This window comes from Mus musculus, chromosome 12 (genome assembly GCF_000001635.26).
Source record: "Mus musculus strain C57BL/6J chromosome 12, GRCm38.p6 C57BL/6J".
In the NCBI taxonomy this organism is placed as follows: Eukaryota; Metazoa; Chordata; class Mammalia; order Rodentia; family Muridae; genus Mus; species Mus musculus.
In genome coordinates, this window is record NC_000078.6 from 75,852,702 (window position 1) to 75,870,449 (window position 17,748).

Genomic DNA, 17,748 nt, shown 5'->3' on the forward strand with positions numbered 1-17,748 from the left:
AGAGACAGGGACAGAGAGAGACACACACAGAGAGAAACAGAGAGAGAGAGAGAGAGACAGAGAGAATGAATATGAATATATGATGGCAGGATTTGGATAATAAACACTGCCAAAGAGAGGATGGAAAGGGCTTGGAACCATGCAATGATTTCTGTCCTTTGCATATTTTAGCTTGTTTAATATTTAATATGACTGATTAGTTGCTAGCCTCAAACTTTTTTTTTTTTTTTTTAGTTTTCCCTCCAACATTTTCTCATGAAGAAAAAAATGTTAGCATCTATCAAAGTTAGAGGATTTTGCACACATTTAGAATGCAGAGTCTTCCTTTCTTTAGAGTCTGGGCTATTGCGCCCAGGACATCTTGTATGCTAGGTAAGAATGCTGCTCCTGAGCCATGCCCCGGGCTCCACTATGCAGATTCTAACAGTAGCTTTTACACCATTTCCTTTCTCACAGAAGTGTTTTCATGTTTTCTGTTTGGTCAGTTTGATTTTGGTGATTTGGTGATCTCTGTGAGAGAACTCGCCTTTCACTGTCATCCTGCAGAAATTGACCGTGATGCCTGTATACATGACACAACTGGGTTTTAAAAAAAAAGGGTTATGGTTGTGAATAAAGGGTTAATGGTTGTGAGTTACTTTTGTTGGGAGAATTCCTTCAGTAGGGGGAGAGGCTGGGTGATAGAATGCATGCTGAGACGATGTGTCAGGCCCTGTTTCAAATCTCTACTACCAGAGAGAGTGGCTCAAGGTGCAGCTAAGAGAGACGTATAGAAGAAGAAATCCTTAGGAAAATAGTATTATTATTACAGTCATCAAAATAGTCACTCTGTTTGTTTGTGATTTTAGTTTCGCTTTGCAGGCGGTGCAGGCTCGGGTCTTACTGTTTCCAGTACGTGGCCATTTATGGAACTGAGAAAGAACAGAGGGAATTAAAAGTTTTTTTAAAAAGAGAACTCTTGTGAACTGAAGGCCAAAGACAGCAGTGACTGTTGACTTTCTTTCCTCTTAGCTACATTACTGGAAGCTACATTCTGGATTTGAAGTGCGTAGCTTGCCTTTTTATAACTTGCACAGAACCCACGAGGCCAGTTCTTCTGGAGTTCTGCCAAAGAGCCTGAATAGGTCACAGGGCACAGTCCTGATGATGATTCGAAAAGAAGGCGTGGTCACTTTGTTCCTCATGGACGAAGGAAACTCTCCTTGAGAGCCATTGCTCTTTGAGAGGGTAGATTTGGCTTTTGCTGTTTCCTGCATGTTTACCAGACTTGCCGAGCTGCAGAGTTATTAATGAGCATGTTATCTCTTTTCTGCTTTCAGTTCACTTTAATTGAGATGGATGCAGTCTAATCTCCACTGAGTCAAAGCATGGCCGCTAGCCCTGTGCTGCCCACGGAAGATGGAGAGGGTTTCTTGGGCATTGATGATCTACACTTTTCACTGCAAGGTAAATTCGCACTTGGAAGGGAATGGAAAACCTATTCCCTTCTAATTCTGAGCCCCATTGGCTTCTCTGCCTCCTGTGGTCTGGAAAACCTAGCTGTAGTTTCCAACTGGAGAAGAAAATTCAGTATTAGAGAGAGTGTCTTAGAACAGCTCTCTGCTTCCAAGGATTCCTGGAAGGAATTGTTTATCTTGGGTTTATTATATTTATGTGTGTGTGTTTTATTTGCAATCTAAATGTAAAAGCTAGCCGTGGTTTGCTTGGCATTATTTCTATTTATTTTGTGTCCTTTTTTACACAGCAGCTTTGAGACTTGCATCTGTATTTTATCTGAATAGGTGGGGACAGCCTTGATACTGTGGATGGGTGAGGTTTCAATGAAGTGAATCCCATATGTAATCCACAACTAGTCTTTGCAAAAGGGAGGGTTTCCTGTGCACTTAGCGGTATAGCTGTTGCCTATCTGAAAATTCATCAGCTAGTGAGCTATCCATCTTTATTGATAAGTTTGGTGTTGTAGCTAGCTAGTATAGAAATGAAGCTCTGAAAAATATTTGGAAACATTTATGAGACTCCTCTCTCTCTCTCTCTCTCTCTCTCTCTCTCTCTATATATATATATATATATATATATATATATATATACACACACACATTTTATTCATTTATTTATTTATTTATTTATTTATCTATCAAAACAGGGATTCAATGTATAGCCCTGGTTGTTCTTGAATTTGGTGTGTGTGTGTGTGTGTGTGTGTGTGTGTGTGTGTGTGTGTGAATGAAACCAGAAATGTTCTGTTTACTGTTTTCTGCTTTGCTCTCTGCCTTCAGTGGCTTCCAACCGCATGCGGGTGAGCCTTGGTGAGGCCCATGGGTTCTCTCTGCTCACCTGATTCTCCCACCACATCCCTCCAGTTCCCGGTAACTCCACATCTCCCTAAGGCACCGTGGTCCTCCCCGCCTGTGAGCTCTGAGTGGGCTGCTCCCTCTAGACTGGGAGAAGTCCAGCTGGCCCCAGCCTCCTCTGCAGGCTGCCCTGCTAGCCTGAGATAAGCCCTTCCTCCTCTTCATCCCCTTTATCTCTCTGGGGCCTTGCAGATTTGTGTTTATTATACTTCATAGCACTTCCTTGCCACAGAGCGAGCTTCCTGGGGTTTAGATAGAGGGCATAGCTTCCCCGTTCTTTGCATACTGAGGCATTTGACCCTAGCCCAGTGAACAGAGTGCTGAGCTGGAAGACGTCACCAGAGTCCCCAAGCTGGCGAGCAGCTGAGTTGTGATTTGCCTCTGGCTTTTGTACTGCATGCCTCTGCTGTGCTAAAGAACCAGAGGGGATTCTGCTCAGGGTTGTTCTGTAGCTGCTTTTAAGTTGGAGACTTACTCCATTCCATGCATAGCGAATTTTATACTAGATTGTGCATAGGCGATTTCAGGTTCCTAAGGTGCTTAAAATAATTATCGAATTACTAGAAATTGTGTGGTATATGTTTTCTAGAATGGGTCGTTTAGCTAGGGGAAGCGATGCCCACATTCTCTGGATGGTGCACTTGTGGAACATACGTAAAAGGTGTGGATGCTTTGCTCCATGGATAGGACACGTGGAGTGACATCATAGCATCATCAACCTGACTCTGGCCAGGATCCAATCCCATTAGCCAGGGACACTCCGTACCTAGACTGCCCACGCAGAACGAAAAGAACGCATGGAGTGAATTATTTTTCCGAGGCTAGACTCCATGTTATCTGCAGTTTTATGATGGTTCTTCTTGCCAGACTGACAAAGGAAGAGGGGAAGGCAGGTCAGGGACACAGAGCTTGCATATACCTGTGAAGGCTACTTTGGTACCATAGTAGAATTATTGCCTGCTTGGGGAAAAAAGGCAGACAGGATTATTTTTATTATAAGTACAACATAGCTGAAGGCTTTTGGTCCAAGTCTTATTTATTTATTTATTTATTTATTTATTTATTTATTTATTATATGTAAGTACACTGTAGCTGTCGTCAGACACTACAGAAGAGGGAGTCAGATCTCGTTACGGATGGTTGTGAGCCACCATGTGGTTGCTGGAATTTGAACTCCTGACCTTCGGAAGAGCAGTCGGGTGCTCTTACCCACTGAGCCATCTCACCAGCCCGGTCCAAGTCTTAGAAGCATTTGAGGGGGTGGTAATAGGGCTCAGTGGCTACCCGATTGCAGAGCAAGCCTGGTGAGCTGAGTTTGATCTCTGGCATCCAGAGGAAGGAGAGACCTGACTCCATGAAGTTGTCCTTTGACCCCTCCACATGTATGACACACATATATTACAACAGTAATACGTAAAGCTTTATAAAAAGCATTTGATTTTATCCGTGATGTAAACAGCCTAGTCTTTGTGCATTTGCTGGCAGGGATTCTGTGTAACATGGGGGTGCCGGCGGCTGTTGTATGAGGAAGTGTATTTTCTTTCCTCTTCATTCAGAGCCTGTGTCAGAGGCAGATAGAGACATGATAGTGGGTAGAATGGCCTGATTAGGCCACAGCGTCTGAACAGACAACCCCTCCTTTACGGTGAGGAGATTGTGGTCATGCCCTGATGGAGAATAGTGAACTTTAGACAAATTAAATAATCCGTGCAGAAATGTGGTGACTCATAGAAGAGAATGCTAAGGAGTGAGCACCTGCCTGCCTCCCTCCCTCCCTCCCTCCCTCCCTTCCTCTCTCTTTCTTGTTCCTGCCTCTCCCCTCCTCTTCCTCTCTTTCTCTCCCCTCTTCTTTTTCCCTCCTTCTTTATTCCCTTTGCCCCCACCCCCCACCCCCACCCCATCTGTCTCCCTGTGTCTGCCTTGGAGCTCACTGTGTAGAGCAGGCTGGCCTCTCCTTCTGATGGGTTTGGGGGTGCTGGAATTACAGGAGTTTGGCTTAATTTTTGGAGACATTTTCAGGTTTTTCCTTTGGTTTTGTTTTTGACGGGGTCTCGTTATGCAGGCCTGGCTGGCCTAGAACTTGTTGTGTAGAACATGCCTCCTCGAATTCACAGAGGTCTACTTGCCTCTGCCTTGCAGTGCTGGCTTTAAAGGCGTTGTTACCATCATGCACAGCTTGGGATGCGCTTTGCTTGTTCTGTCTTGCAAGGGGAAGAGATGTCTAGGGAAGGAAGGAATGGTGTATGTTCACTGACTTTACACTGTGAGGGATGTTGGCTGCCTAGGCTGGCTCATTTTGATTAAATGCTTTTTACTTGAGATTGAACCCGAGCCCTTGCTTTGCCCTGTGTTGCTTGCCCAGCCGCTCTTGAGAAATTACAAAGGGAGCTGTGGGCAAGACATCTTTTGAACATTTCCCCTGTTCATTTCAGGGTTAGGTTATTTCACATTGAAGTAGCAGATCAAACACACGGGCTGCCAAAAGGACACTATGTAATCATTTTGTTTTCACAAATAGGGTAGGCTAATGCGTTAGAAAGATGGTGTCCAGCTACAGGATGTTCTTAATTAGCCAGGCAACTAGGAAGGTGCCTTATGTGGTTACACAAACTACCACGAGAGGGGGGTCAGTTTCCTGTGGCCTGGCCTAGGGGCTGCTGAGGCTTAGCTGTCATCGTGGACCCGTATGAACACACATTCAGATTAGTTACCTTGCCATCTCAGACAACATTTGAATGTTCTGTTTGGCACTGTTATCATCTAGATGACATATTATAAAAGATTAAAAACATCTTCTGCTCCCGGATAGCTTTAAGGCTAGGGTACAGAAAACTGATCTCTGCAGCTAGATTGTACTCCATTTAAATGGGTTCATTATGTACTGGGTATTCTAGAGGGAAGCTTCCCATGTCTTTCTTTCTTCCTTCCTTCCTTCCTTCCTTCCTTCCTTCCTTCCTTCCTTCCTTCCTCCCTCCCTCCCTCCCTCCCTCCTTCCCTTCCCTTCCCTTCCCTTCCCTCCCCTCCCCTCCCTTCCTTCCTTCCTTTTTGTTGTTGTTGTTTAGTGTTTCTCTGTGTTGCTCTGGCTGTCCTGGAACTTGATCTGTATACCAGGCTGGCCTCGAACTCACAGAGCTCCACTTGCCTCCGTCTCTTGAGTGCTGGGACTAAAGGTGTGCGCCACTGCTGCCGAGCTGCTTTCCACGTATTGCTTACTTTTAGTAACATTAAAATTTATTCAGGTTAAGTAAGATGGCATAATTATGGTTAGGTAGTAATAAATGTTGAAGTGGAACAGGCAGACCAAGAATACAAGACCTGCCTGGGCTTCATAGCAAGACTGACTCAAAACCAGAAACATAAAATGGGTTTCTTTTTCCATACTTGAGGAAAAGTTAATGATTCATGTTTAGTTGGAGAGGTTGCAAAGTGTGATAATGAGATGTAATGTTTATTTTTAAAATCTTATGTATGTATGTATGTATGTATGTATGTATGTATGTATGTATGTATCTATCTATCTATCTATCTATCTATCTATCTATCTATCTATCTATCTATCATGTGTATGCAGGCACAAGCATGTGTGCCAGGCTCTTATGAAAGTCAAAGGCCAACTTATGGGCATTAGTTCTCACTTCATATCCTGTGGGTCCTGGGCCTTAACCTCAGGGTCAGTGGCCAGAGCCTTTATCCCCTGAGCTATCTCCCCAGCTCTGTAGTATCTAATTTTCACTTGATAGAACCAGCAGTGTGCAGAAGTTAGGCACTGAGGGCATATACAGAAATGGGCTGAATACCTTTGTAAATTGTGGCATCTGGTATGCTTCTGCCTGCAAATGTCAGGCGGAAGTGATGGATACTCAGAGGCAATCACCCCTATGGTTAAGTACAGGGTCACCATCTCAATATTGATGTCTATCATATACATTCAGAGTAGGACCAGAAATGTCCAGGTTATTTTTCTGTTTCAACAAGGGATAAAAATCTCGTTTATAAAATATATCGCAGATTGAGTTATATATTCCTCTCATTATTAAAAAGGTCAGATTGGGTCTGGGATGTAATTTAGTTGGTGAAGTGCGTGCGTGAACGAAGCCTTGGGACTGACCTCAGTACCACATACTCTGAGCGTGGGGCTGCGCTTCGCGCCTGCTTATTATCCCAGAGCCACACCTGTAGTCTTATTGCTTGGAATTACTGAACTCATTCTTGGCTTCAGATGTCACTTGCTTCGATAATCTCTCTGAGTCTTGCAAATGTCCGGCAGACACCCTGCGTGTGTGGTTCTCATAGTGACCTCACTCTAGTGATGTTCCTGAATTATTTAAGCCTCCAGTAAACAATTGTATAATAAATAACTTGAGTGGCCACTCTGGTATACAAAACCAAGGTCTCAGGCGGTCAACATGGCTCAGGTAAGAGTGCTTATCACCCACCCCGACAATCTGATTCTGATCCCTGGGAGAAATAGGGAACCGACTCTCACAAGTTATCCTCTGACCTCCACATGTGCATGCTGTGATGTGTGCACGCGCTCGCACTCACGCGCGCGCGCACACACACACACACACACAAGTAGATAAATGTAATTTTAAAAAAAATCCAAATCTCTACTGTTGGGAGCCGCGCCCACATTCGCCGTTACAAGATGGCGCTGACAGCTGTGTTCTAAGTGGTAAACAAATAATCTGCGCATGTGCCAAGGGTATCTTATGACTACTTGTGCTCTGCCTTCCCCGTGACGTCAACTCGGCCGATGGGCTGCAGCCAATCAGGGAGTGACACGTCCGAGGCGAAGGAGAATGCTCCTTAAGAGGGACGGGGTTTCGTTTTCTCTCTCTCTTGCTTCTTGCTCTCTTGCTTCTTGCTCTCTTGCTTCTTACACGCTTGCTCCTGAAGATGTAAGAAATAAAGCTTTGCCGCAGAAGATTCTGGTCTGTGGTGTTCTTCCTGGCCGGTCGTGAGAACGCGTCTAATAACACTCTACAAACAAAAATAAAGTCTATAAGGTCCCCAAGAGCAGAGTAGTTCTGCGTGTGTGGTGCCAAATCGGGTGAGCCACGTGGGTGACTTGTGACGTGAGGCAGGGTCAGGGCCATTGGTAATGTTGTGTTTCTGGGAGGAAATCTGTTCTACTTCAGGGCTGTGAGAACGCACTCCTGATGTCTGAGAAAGAGAAACAGGATTGGGAGGAAGGCTTCTAGGGAGAATTTCTGTTTCTTTATACCAGAGACCTTGGTGGGGAGGACTGGGGGACATGATAAACAAAGAGAAGCAAAGGAAGATATGTGTTCCCAAGTAGTAAGATGACTTTCCTCGCTGGCTCATACTGCTTGCTTACTCTGTAGAAAGCAGGTAATCTCGTGGATTTTTTTTTTTCTGGCTGAATCATTATTTTACCCAGGGAAAATAATTAAATTATAGTTCTTTACAAACTGTTAGTGTTGATCTGCAACAACAGCCAGCCAGAAAGTTCATGATAATCATATTATCTTTTCAAAAGTATTTTCTTGGAATGTTGTTTGCTTTGGCATTACGAAGTTCTGTACTCTTAAAAATATTTTGACTTGCTGGGCAGTCGTGGTATACACCTTTAATCCCAGAGGCAGGCTTGGATCCACATGGGTTCAAGGCCACCCTGGTCTACAAAGCGAGTCCCAGGGGAGCCAGGGCTACATAGAGAGGCCTTCTCTCAAAAAACAAACAACAAACAAACAAACAAAATGAAACAAAATTCTGACTAAATGGAAAATTAAAAAAAAAAGAAAATGTTTTTCTCTAGTAATGTTTGTATAATAGTGTTTTTAAGAAAAGCATTCTTGTTCCCTGGGTTGCATGTATAGCTTTGGCTTCTGGGAATTCTGGTTCTGTTTTCTGAAGGAATTTGGAGCTTGCATTATTCTGGGTCAGCTACATTTTGAAAACTAGGGCAAGATAAATCCAGGGTCATTTAGAATCTTGTTAAAGTGGGTTAACAAAGATCTCATTCATTGCTTATAGAAGTAAAAAAATCCCTTTTAATTAGCTCCCTGAGAGATGCAAAGTTTTCTGAGTGTGCACGTGTGCACGTGCGTGCGTGTGTGCGTGCGTGAGTGTCTGTATGTGTGTGTGTGTGTGTGTGTGTGTGTGTGTGTGTGTGTGTGTGTGTGTGTGTGTGTGTGGTTGGGCTTGGAGTAGGGAAATTCAGGCTTTCATCATGGGAATGAGCAATCAGGGACTGATACAACACATTAATTTGTATGTGTTTGATGAGTTGGGTCTGTGATTTAATGGTCTGAAATGTGGGGATTTAAAAAAAAAAAAGTGTCTTTTCCATACTCTTTTCTGTATCCGCTTCTAATGCTGGTGACTGCAGTTTCTCCGAATGACGCCGTTTTTCTAAATCATTTAGGAAAATGTTGGTAAAAGTAACCCACGTGTGCTTACGTTGTACGGGACAGCTGCAGTTCAGAGTGCGTATGCTTATGAACGGTGTGTGTATGCACTTGTTAGTGTTGGTGTGTGAACTGTAGGCCAGAGACCGATTCAGGTCTCTCTCTGGCTGGTCTCCACTCTTCTCTTCTCTTCTCTTCTCTTCTCTTCTCTTCTCTTCTCTTCTCTTCTCTTCTCTTCTCTTCTTTTCTTTCTTTCTTTCTTTTTTTTTTTTTTTTTGGTTTTTAAAGACAGGGTTTCTCTGTGTAGCTCTGGCTGTCCTGGAACTCACTCTGTAGACCAGGCTGGCTTCGAACTCAGAAATCTGCCTGCCTCTGGCTCCCAAGTGCTGGGATTAAAGGTGTGCGCCACCATGCCTGGTTTCTTTTATTTTCTTTAATTAAAAGAATCTTATTTAATTTTTAAAGAATTTTTAAAATGTATTGTGTGTGTGTGTATCCATGTGTGCATGTGTGTACTCATACAGCAATGATGTGTATATGGAAGTCAGAGGCCAAGCTGAGGGAGTTGGTTTTCTGCCACCATGTAGGTCCTGGGTTTCAGATGTCTTCAGGCTTGGTGGCGAATACCTTACCCACTGGGCCATCTCCATGCCCCTCACCTAGTGTGTTTATGGTCATCTGAATATGGTAAAAATAAATAAATAAATTGTGAGTTGTCAGACAAATGAATATGTTTAAGCTCTCTATGTGTCTCTTTGGGGGACATAGACAAATAGTCTCTTCTGGATTCGAGCCTTTGGGATGTGTGCTGAGTGAAAACCTGAGAAGGCACTGGAAGGAATCCTCCTGCACGCCTCGCTGGTCCTGCATCATTTCCCCTGCCTTTACAATACAGGCGATTGTTAGCTGGATCACGGTGCTAAATTACAAGGTGCAGGCTGCCCGTCTCAAAGGCAGAGCACAAATGGCCCTTTGCAAGTTTGAGAAGTATTCAATGTCTTTCCAAAATATTGGCTGTTAACCTTTCGTTTGGCTGAGGTAGGATTTTTTAAAAAGTTTATTATTTTTATTTTATGTGTCTGAATGGTTTGCCTGCATTGCGTGTCTATATACCATGTGTGTGGCTGGCCTGCAGAAGCCAGAAGGTGATGTTGAATCTTCTGGAACTGGAATTCTAAATGGTTGTGACCTACTATGTGGGCACTAGAGTCCTCTGGAAGAGGAGCCAGTGCTCTTAACCACTGAGTCATCTCTCTGGCCCCATGTGTAGGATGTTTCTATAGTAGGAATTCGTTTTCCTGTTTGTATATTTTATTGGCGGAACTTCCAGGAGGGATTGGTATCTTCAGACCAAGGCACTACCAAAGTCTGGATGAATCCAAATTTAACATTGAGATGAAAACCCAGGTCTGCTTTGAACAACTCATAAACCCACGGGGCTTGTACGTAGATCTAGAAAGCCAGGGAACATCAAAAGGGACACCTCTCTTGTCACTTCATAAGATGGTGTTTCTCAGAGTCACATTCCCAGGTGAACAGTGCTGGCCCCATTTGGCATATTATGAGGCATGGACATGAAAGGATCACACTATAGCCAAGACTAGATACCAAGCAGGAAAAATGTGAGCACGTGGCAAAAGCTACGCCAATTAGCTGGATTTTGTGATAGTGCTTGGAAGATGTCCCAGTTAGGGCTTCTATTGCTGTGATGAAACACCAGGACCAAAGCAAGTTGGCATAGAAAGGATTGATCAGGCTTATACTTCCACAGCACTGTTCATCATTGAAGGAAGTCAGGACAGGAACTCAAGCAGGGCAGGAACCTGGAGGCAGGAACTGATGTAGAGGCCACGGAGGGGTGCTGCTTACTGGCTTGCTCATCATGGCTCCCTCAGCTTGCTTCCTTATAGAATCCAGGACCACCTACCCAGGGACAGCCCCACATTCAGTTGTCTAGGCCCTCCCTCATCAATCACTAATCAAGAAAAAGCCCTATTGCCAGATCTTATGGAGGCATTTTCTCAACTGAGGCTTCCTCCTTCCAGATGACGCTAGCTTGTTTCAAGTTGACATAAAACCCACCAGCACAGATGACTTCTTTGTCTCTGAGAAGTCTTCTTCAAGACGGAGAGTTCAGGACTGATGATGTAACACAGATCGCTCACTGAAGGTGTCTGTCATCAGGCCGGAAGAGCCGAGTTTGGTTCCCAGGATCCACACTGGGGGAGGAGAAAACCAATTCTTCAAGTTGTCCTCTGACCTGCACATACGTGCGCGTGCACATGAGCACACGGACACATACACACACACACAGATGCACACACAATTTAATAAAAATAATGATTAAATGCAAAGCAAATCCGAGAGGGCGTCAGTGTGGAGTGGCTGAAAACTGTCCAGTATGGTATTGTAAAGTTAGGGAGACTCTGAGATGGAAGCACATAGACAAGCTGGAAAGCCAGGCAAGGCAGAGATGCATCAGGACGAAATGTGACAGTTTTGAGGTAAAGTCTATGGATGGAAACCACCCTAGGCCTTTTTGCTTGTTTTTGAGACAGGTTCTCAATATATTTCCCAGGCTAGCCTAGAACACTTGGGTTTCAATGGTACTCCTGCCTCAGTCTCCCGACTGCTGAGGTTGGAAGCTCTTAGCTAGGCGAGTTACATAATCTGATTTATATTTTTAGAAGGTCATTGCATTTGTTGCATGGAGAGGGACCTGGAAGGATGAGGAGAGAGCGAGCCAGTTAGGGTGCTTTTGGAGTGCTTTAGGGGAGGTGTCATGGGATGTGTGGGGTGAATGAAAAAAATATATATGTGGAGCTAGTTTTCTGATTCTACTTTGTGGGACCTGGGATCAAACTCGAGTTGTCAGGCTTGGCCACAAGTGCCTTTACCCACCAAGTCATCTCAGAGCTCTGCTCTACTTCTAAGTATAGGTTAATTTGCTCTTAGGGTTTGATTTATTTACTTGTTTATTCACTATTTAACATTTTAAAATTAATTAATAATTAACTTGTGGACAAGATCTTCTATGTAGCCTTGACCTGCTTGGTATTCACTATAGCCCAGAGTGGCTTCAAAGTTAGGACACTTCTCCTGCTCCAGTTGGTGCTATGGTACAGGCATGAGCCGCTATATCTAGCTCACAGCACATATTTTTGTGTATGTGTTGTGTGTAAGGCGCTTAGCTGAACATGTGTGGTTGTACATGGCACATATTTTTCTGATTTTTATGATTACAGAAGTCCCTGAAAGTATGTAGACAGGATCAGTATAGAGGGATAAGTACTGAGAGAGGCAAGAGTTGTACTATGGAAGAGTGAAGTTGGGGGTTACCTCACCCCAACTAAAAGTCAGGGAAGGGTTGCAAGAGGGAAGGATTCCTACCCTGGAGCCCCTGTAAGAACATGAGGAGGGTGAGGATGAGAAGAGTGTATAGGGCAGTGGCAGCAGCATAAGGAGGAGCAGAGGGGAGGCTGAGTGCATTGTCATGGAAACAAACAGATGGACCAGAGTATGGAAGAGTCATGGAGGGATGAAGCTCTCACTGCCTTGAAACAACACAGAGGTGGGGCTTTTGCTAAGTCTAAAGGGAACAATTGAATGGTTGGGTAGACTCTTACACATACCTAGCTTTGTAAACTCCCCCAGGCTACATTATGGGGCGTCTTCATGGGAACCAGTGTGGAGGCAGAGAGGAAGACTGCCTAAAGAATGTCATGGTGATCCAGCTGAGACGTAGTGGTGGCCTGATGTGGAGGTAACAGTCATAATGGAGACAAAGGGGTATTCAAGAGTTACTGAACAGGCAGGCATCAGGGCTTTTTGATGGACTGAGAAGGGAGAAGAGAGTTAGGAAGAAGGAAGTTATCCAAGACTCTCAGGTTTCTTCTTGGGCAATGAGTGGATGATGGAACTGTTCATTGCCAACAATGCAGGGGAGGAAGGGAGTTGGTTAGAGATGACTCAGTATTGGAAATGTTGAGTTGGAGGTGACTACGGAACAGCTAACTAGAACTACCCAAAGAGCAGTCAGCTAGACAGGCAGGAGGCTCAGAGAGATGGCAACTTAACTGAGGGTACTTATTGTCTTGAAGGCCATTAGAGGTAGTAACCTCTACCACTGGAGTAGATGAGATTATTTAGGAAATGAGATGGGGCCCAGGTAGACTATGACAGAGATAGGAAGAAGTAAAACGAGCCTAGAGCGGTCAGACAAGCATGTCCTGAGAAGGCCAACACCCAGGTGAATGTGGATCTGAGGGTCACACCGGAGAAGCGCCGTCCAAGAAAGGAGAGGGTGGGAAAAGAGGGTCTGAAGCCTTCAGATGTCTAAGGAGTACTGAGAAGGACCCGTTGCCGGCATCAGGTCTGTTACAGGTGGCCTAGCTGATCACTAAATGGAAGAGTTGTGGCTTACCAACTTAGAGAGCAGACGCTAGTGTACTAAGGAAGCTAAGGCAAGAGAGTCCATTAAAGAAGTTTGGGCGTGGCGCTGGGCATGTAATTTGGTTGGTAGACTGCTCACTTACTGTGCATGAAGCTCCAGGTTCCCTCCCCAGCACCGCAGAAATGGGGATGCTAGGAATCCTAGCACCTATAATTCCAGCACCTCGAAGGGAAAGTCAGGGGGATCAGGAATTCCTCAGTTGCATAGCAAGTTCAATGCTATTTTGACTCTGTCTCAAAACAAACAAACCAAACCAAACCCCAAACCCAAACAAAAAAATAAAACAACAACAACAACAAAAACAGAAAAACCAAAGATAAATAATTTTGGGCTTGGAGAGAGAGGAGGATGGTAGCTGGGGTAGGCATGGGTTTGACATTTCAGCTGACTCTGAACAATAAAGGCACGGACATGGGCTTTTAAAATCAGACACATCTGGGTTTCAAATTCTCTAAGAGAAGTGAACTCTGGGCTAGGCTGATGGAGGCTCAATGCTTCAGTGGAGAGGGAAAGAAGACCTTTATCTTCTCAGGACCTCAGTTTTCCTGTCTGTTTCCTCCCCAAACATGCATGCTTTTGGAGAATGCTGTCCTGGTTCATGGTTCTCACCGTGAGTTCTTCTTCCCTTACTCTTGGCCTTGACCGGTTCTGGCAAGCATTCATAGGCCCTGTAGGTGTGTGTTAGGACATCTGCGCGGATGACAGATGCGTGTTGATATACATTAGATTAATGACCTGGTGGATTATTACCACACTATTCTGGACGGCTTATCCTGTTCCCCTCTGTTGTCTCAATAATGAATCGTGTGTAAAATTGTCCAAATAGGTTTAGGGAGATATCCCCCAAGGTGAGTTTTATGAACCCATGCATCAGGATCTCTGTGAGACAGAACCCAGAAACTTGTGCTTGAACCCTAACTACCATGCTAGTTTTCTGGAGTGAGAATCCCTGTTTGAAATCACAGGCAGCCCAGGGCCTGTGGACTTTGGGCCTCTGAAGTCAGCTCAGTCATGCTGGGATTGGGTCTCAGGAGGAGTTCAGGCTCGCTCACCTCGGCCTTCACAGGAGTTGGTTTCAGTTTTATTTGATGATAAGATGTAGATAAGAAGCAGCAGTAAAGGGTTGTACATCTGTATCAAAAAATATAGTAATATTTATTCTAACAGTTATTCTGTTGATATTTATAGAGCGGCCCAGGATTGTCAGACGTTGTGCGTTGTGTCTGTGTTGTAGGCTCAGCTGCTCACTCAGACAGCCCGGAGCTATATTCCAGGGAGGGCAGAAAAGGCTTAGAGTAAAATCAAGGGTGTTTACACAAGGGTGTGGCTCACTTCTGTGTCAGCACAAACTTTCGAGTGTCACCGATAAAGGCTCAATGTAGAAATCACAGGCTGTTTAATTTCCTGTCAAACTAGGTGCTCACACCTCTGTATCGGTTGTGGAAATAGCAACACAGTCCCTCTCCCCTTTCCCCTCTCCCCGGCCATTTAACTGTTCCTGTAACAAACTATTTAAATACCTATAGCATGAAAAACTGTGCCATCCAGGTGAAGTGGGAAATCACCGGGCAGGAGAGATGACTCCTTGGTTAAGAGTGCTGGCTCTTCCAGAAGCTACGTGCAACCTCACAATTATCTGTCCCTTCAGTTCCAGGAGTTCTGATGCCCACTTCTGGCTTCTAGGACACTAGGCATGCCCATGATACACAGAGATACAGGCGCGCAAAAGGCCAGAATACAAAAATAAAAAGCAGAAAACCCCCAAACCAAACCAGGAAGCAAAATCAGACATGGCCATAGACATTAGCCCCTGTAGCTAGTGAGGAGTTGCAAGTGTCTAATCAGATAACTCCAGGACTTAAAACTTTATTAAGATATAATATGCCATAGTATTCGTGGGTTATAGGAGCACTCACGTGGCATACCCCAGGTCCTGGGTTGGCTCCCCAGCATTGCAGAAAAGGTTAAAGATAGCTAGTGTGGCTTGAATGCCTCTAATCCCAGAGCTGGGGAGACAGGCAGACAGGTCTCTGGGTCAATTCAAGGCCACCCTGGTCTGCATAAGAAGCTCTAGGCTAGTCAGAACTATACAGTGAGACCCTGGTCTCACTACCTCAAACAAAAGAAAAGACTTAAAAATAAAAATTGACATATTATTTAAGTTATTTGTTTGAAATAATGAGCTAGATATTCTTAGAGTTGGGCAGACCATCATCACTTCAGGTTTTAGATCTTATTCTGTCCCCTGGAAAGCATACCATTGGTTTTAGCTACCTCACCCCCATCACTGTATCCTTCAGAGACTTCCTATTTGGGCATGTCATATAAGTGAATCGTACAATTTGTGATATTCTCACGACTGGTTTCTTTCACCAAGCATTCGGTTTTCCATATAACCACTAATGTTTTCTTGCATAGACTAGGCTCGGCATTGTTCACACCAGGAACTGATAAACAGCTCTGCAAAGGGCTAGATGTTAATATTTTAATCTTTAAGTACTACAAAGTCTCTGATAACTATCTGAGGTGTTGCTTTAGCATAAAAGCAGCTTCAGGCAACTCGGGAAAAATATGAGTGTGTCTGTGATCAAATAAAACTTTATTTATAAAGCTAGACCACAGATCCTATAAGGCCAATTTATTGTAATTTCCTGACTCTAATCTAGGTCAGTACAGTAAAGCCTCATAATGACTGAAGTAGGTATCCTTGCCTCATTTTACTGATGGGAAGACATTTGGAGACCAGCGTGCCTCTGTCTCCCCAAGTGCACAGCTATGGGATTATAACAGATATAGGGTCACATAGAAGCAATGTGACTCTAAAACTGGTGATTTAGCCTCAACAATGATTATAGATTGAGGTGAGCTGTAACTTGTGAGCAAGTGTGATATGTCCCCTGACTCTCTGACAGGAAATAAAAACTTGGCTGCCTTTGCTTTCCTCCAAGATAGAGTGATGGGGCCAAGATCTGAATATGACTAGTCTTAGAGACGTGGTCAGGAGCTAGGACTGCCTTAAGGCTTGTTAAGGGTCCAGAAGACTAGAAGCCAGAAGTGTCTGGGCTGAGGGCTAGGATGTCTCAGCTCTCCTAACCCTACCTCCTAAGGGTAAAAAGGCAAGTATGGTTATGATTTCCTGGCCAGAGTGGAGAACGGCATGGAGAGTCGCTGAGCAAACCTGTCTTACCATAGCAACATCCTGCCGGAGCTCATGGGGCACAGAACAGGCCAGCTGGAGAGCTGAGGGATAGTGTAAAGAAAGAGGTAGCTACCGGGATCTGGAAGGAGGCAAATGTGGCTGGACCTGAGGCTGGTGGAGGCTGGAGGACACCACATCCTGAGTTGCCATTGGAGACAAAGTCTGATGTAGTCCTGCATGCTGGGCTCCACAGGCTGGGGCTGCTTTTCCACAGGGATGAATTTGATTCTGTGGGGGATGGTGTGAAGCAGGCGTTTGAGGTGGAGATGTGGCTGTGCAGGCGCATGGGAGTTCTGTTTGTCAGCGTTACTTCTGGGACTCGCCTTACTGGGCTAGTAAGGCAGGTCTCAGCCCCAGAAAGTGTCCGTTTGCCTTTCTCAGTTACTTGCATAGAGCTGGTTGCAAGAAAATGTGTTACTTTTCCACTTTGTAGTTAAGCAGCAGGCCTTCCCCTCTTTATCCTTCCACGGCTTTAGAGTTTTCTCCTCTGGGTTATATGTGCTGTGCTTTGCTTCCCCTCAACTTGCTTCTTTATTTACTCCTGTTTGTTTCTATCTCCATGAGAAACAGCAGGCAAGGCAGACTTGGCCGGTTAATGCCCTCTGCGTTGGATAACAGGTTATGGTTCTTCTGGGTGTCTGTTGGAACACATGGCTGAAATGTGTTGTTCAAACCTGATTATCCTTACCATGAGAGGCCCAGCTAAGGATAAGCTGGGGATATTATTTTAAAGTGTCACAACTGGGCCTCATTAACCTATGCCTCTGCCTCCATAAGAAATACATACTTGCTTTCTGCCATGATTATTGGCTCAGAGCTCCTAAGGCCCTCGCAATATCCTAAAGATGTCAGGGACATTTGTACTCCACTGTTTGTTTGTTTGTTTGTTTGTTTGTTTGTTTTGGCCCTGTTTCTGGTACAGAGCTCTCAAAACCCTTGGAATTTCCTGGATAACAGGATTCATTTTTTTTTTTTTAATTGTGTGTGTGTGTGTGTGCACATGCGCATGTACAAAGATCAGAAAATAACTTGTTCCAGTTCGTTCTCTCCTTCTACCATGTGAGACCCAAGGGTCCAACTCAGGTCATCAGACTTGGTGGCAGCTTGAGGAACCATCACTCTAGCCTGCATCTTTTGTTTTAATGAAGTGATTTTTGATAGACTCAAGTTGGTTATGAGAGAGAGAGAGAGAGAGAGAGAGAGAGATTGTGTTATCACTTTATGCCCATGTCTCGAAGTCACCAGTTGCCATAAACATTCTTGGGGAGGTTTGGCCTGGACATACATCTAGACACTGGAAGGCAGCACACTCCAGGGCTTATTTTAAAAAAGAAAAAAAGAAAAGAAAAAGAAAAAGAAATTAGGAAACAC

General features: G+C 44.5%; 1 protein-coding gene across 1 annotated transcript in view; it reads left to right on the forward strand.

Moving 5' to 3' along the window:
- The window catches only part of Syne2 (spectrin repeat containing, nuclear envelope 2), a 292,611-nt gene that overhangs the window by 34,384 nt on the left and 240,479 nt on the right, over positions 1 to 17,748 (forward strand). Inside the window, exon 2 of the mRNA NM_001005510.2 lies at positions 1,320 to 1,446. Coding sequence (NP_001005510.2) covers positions 1,368 to 1,446 — 79 coding nt within the window. The 5' untranslated portion in view covers positions 1,320 to 1,367. The remainder of the gene's footprint in view (positions 1 to 1,319; positions 1,447 to 17,748) is intronic.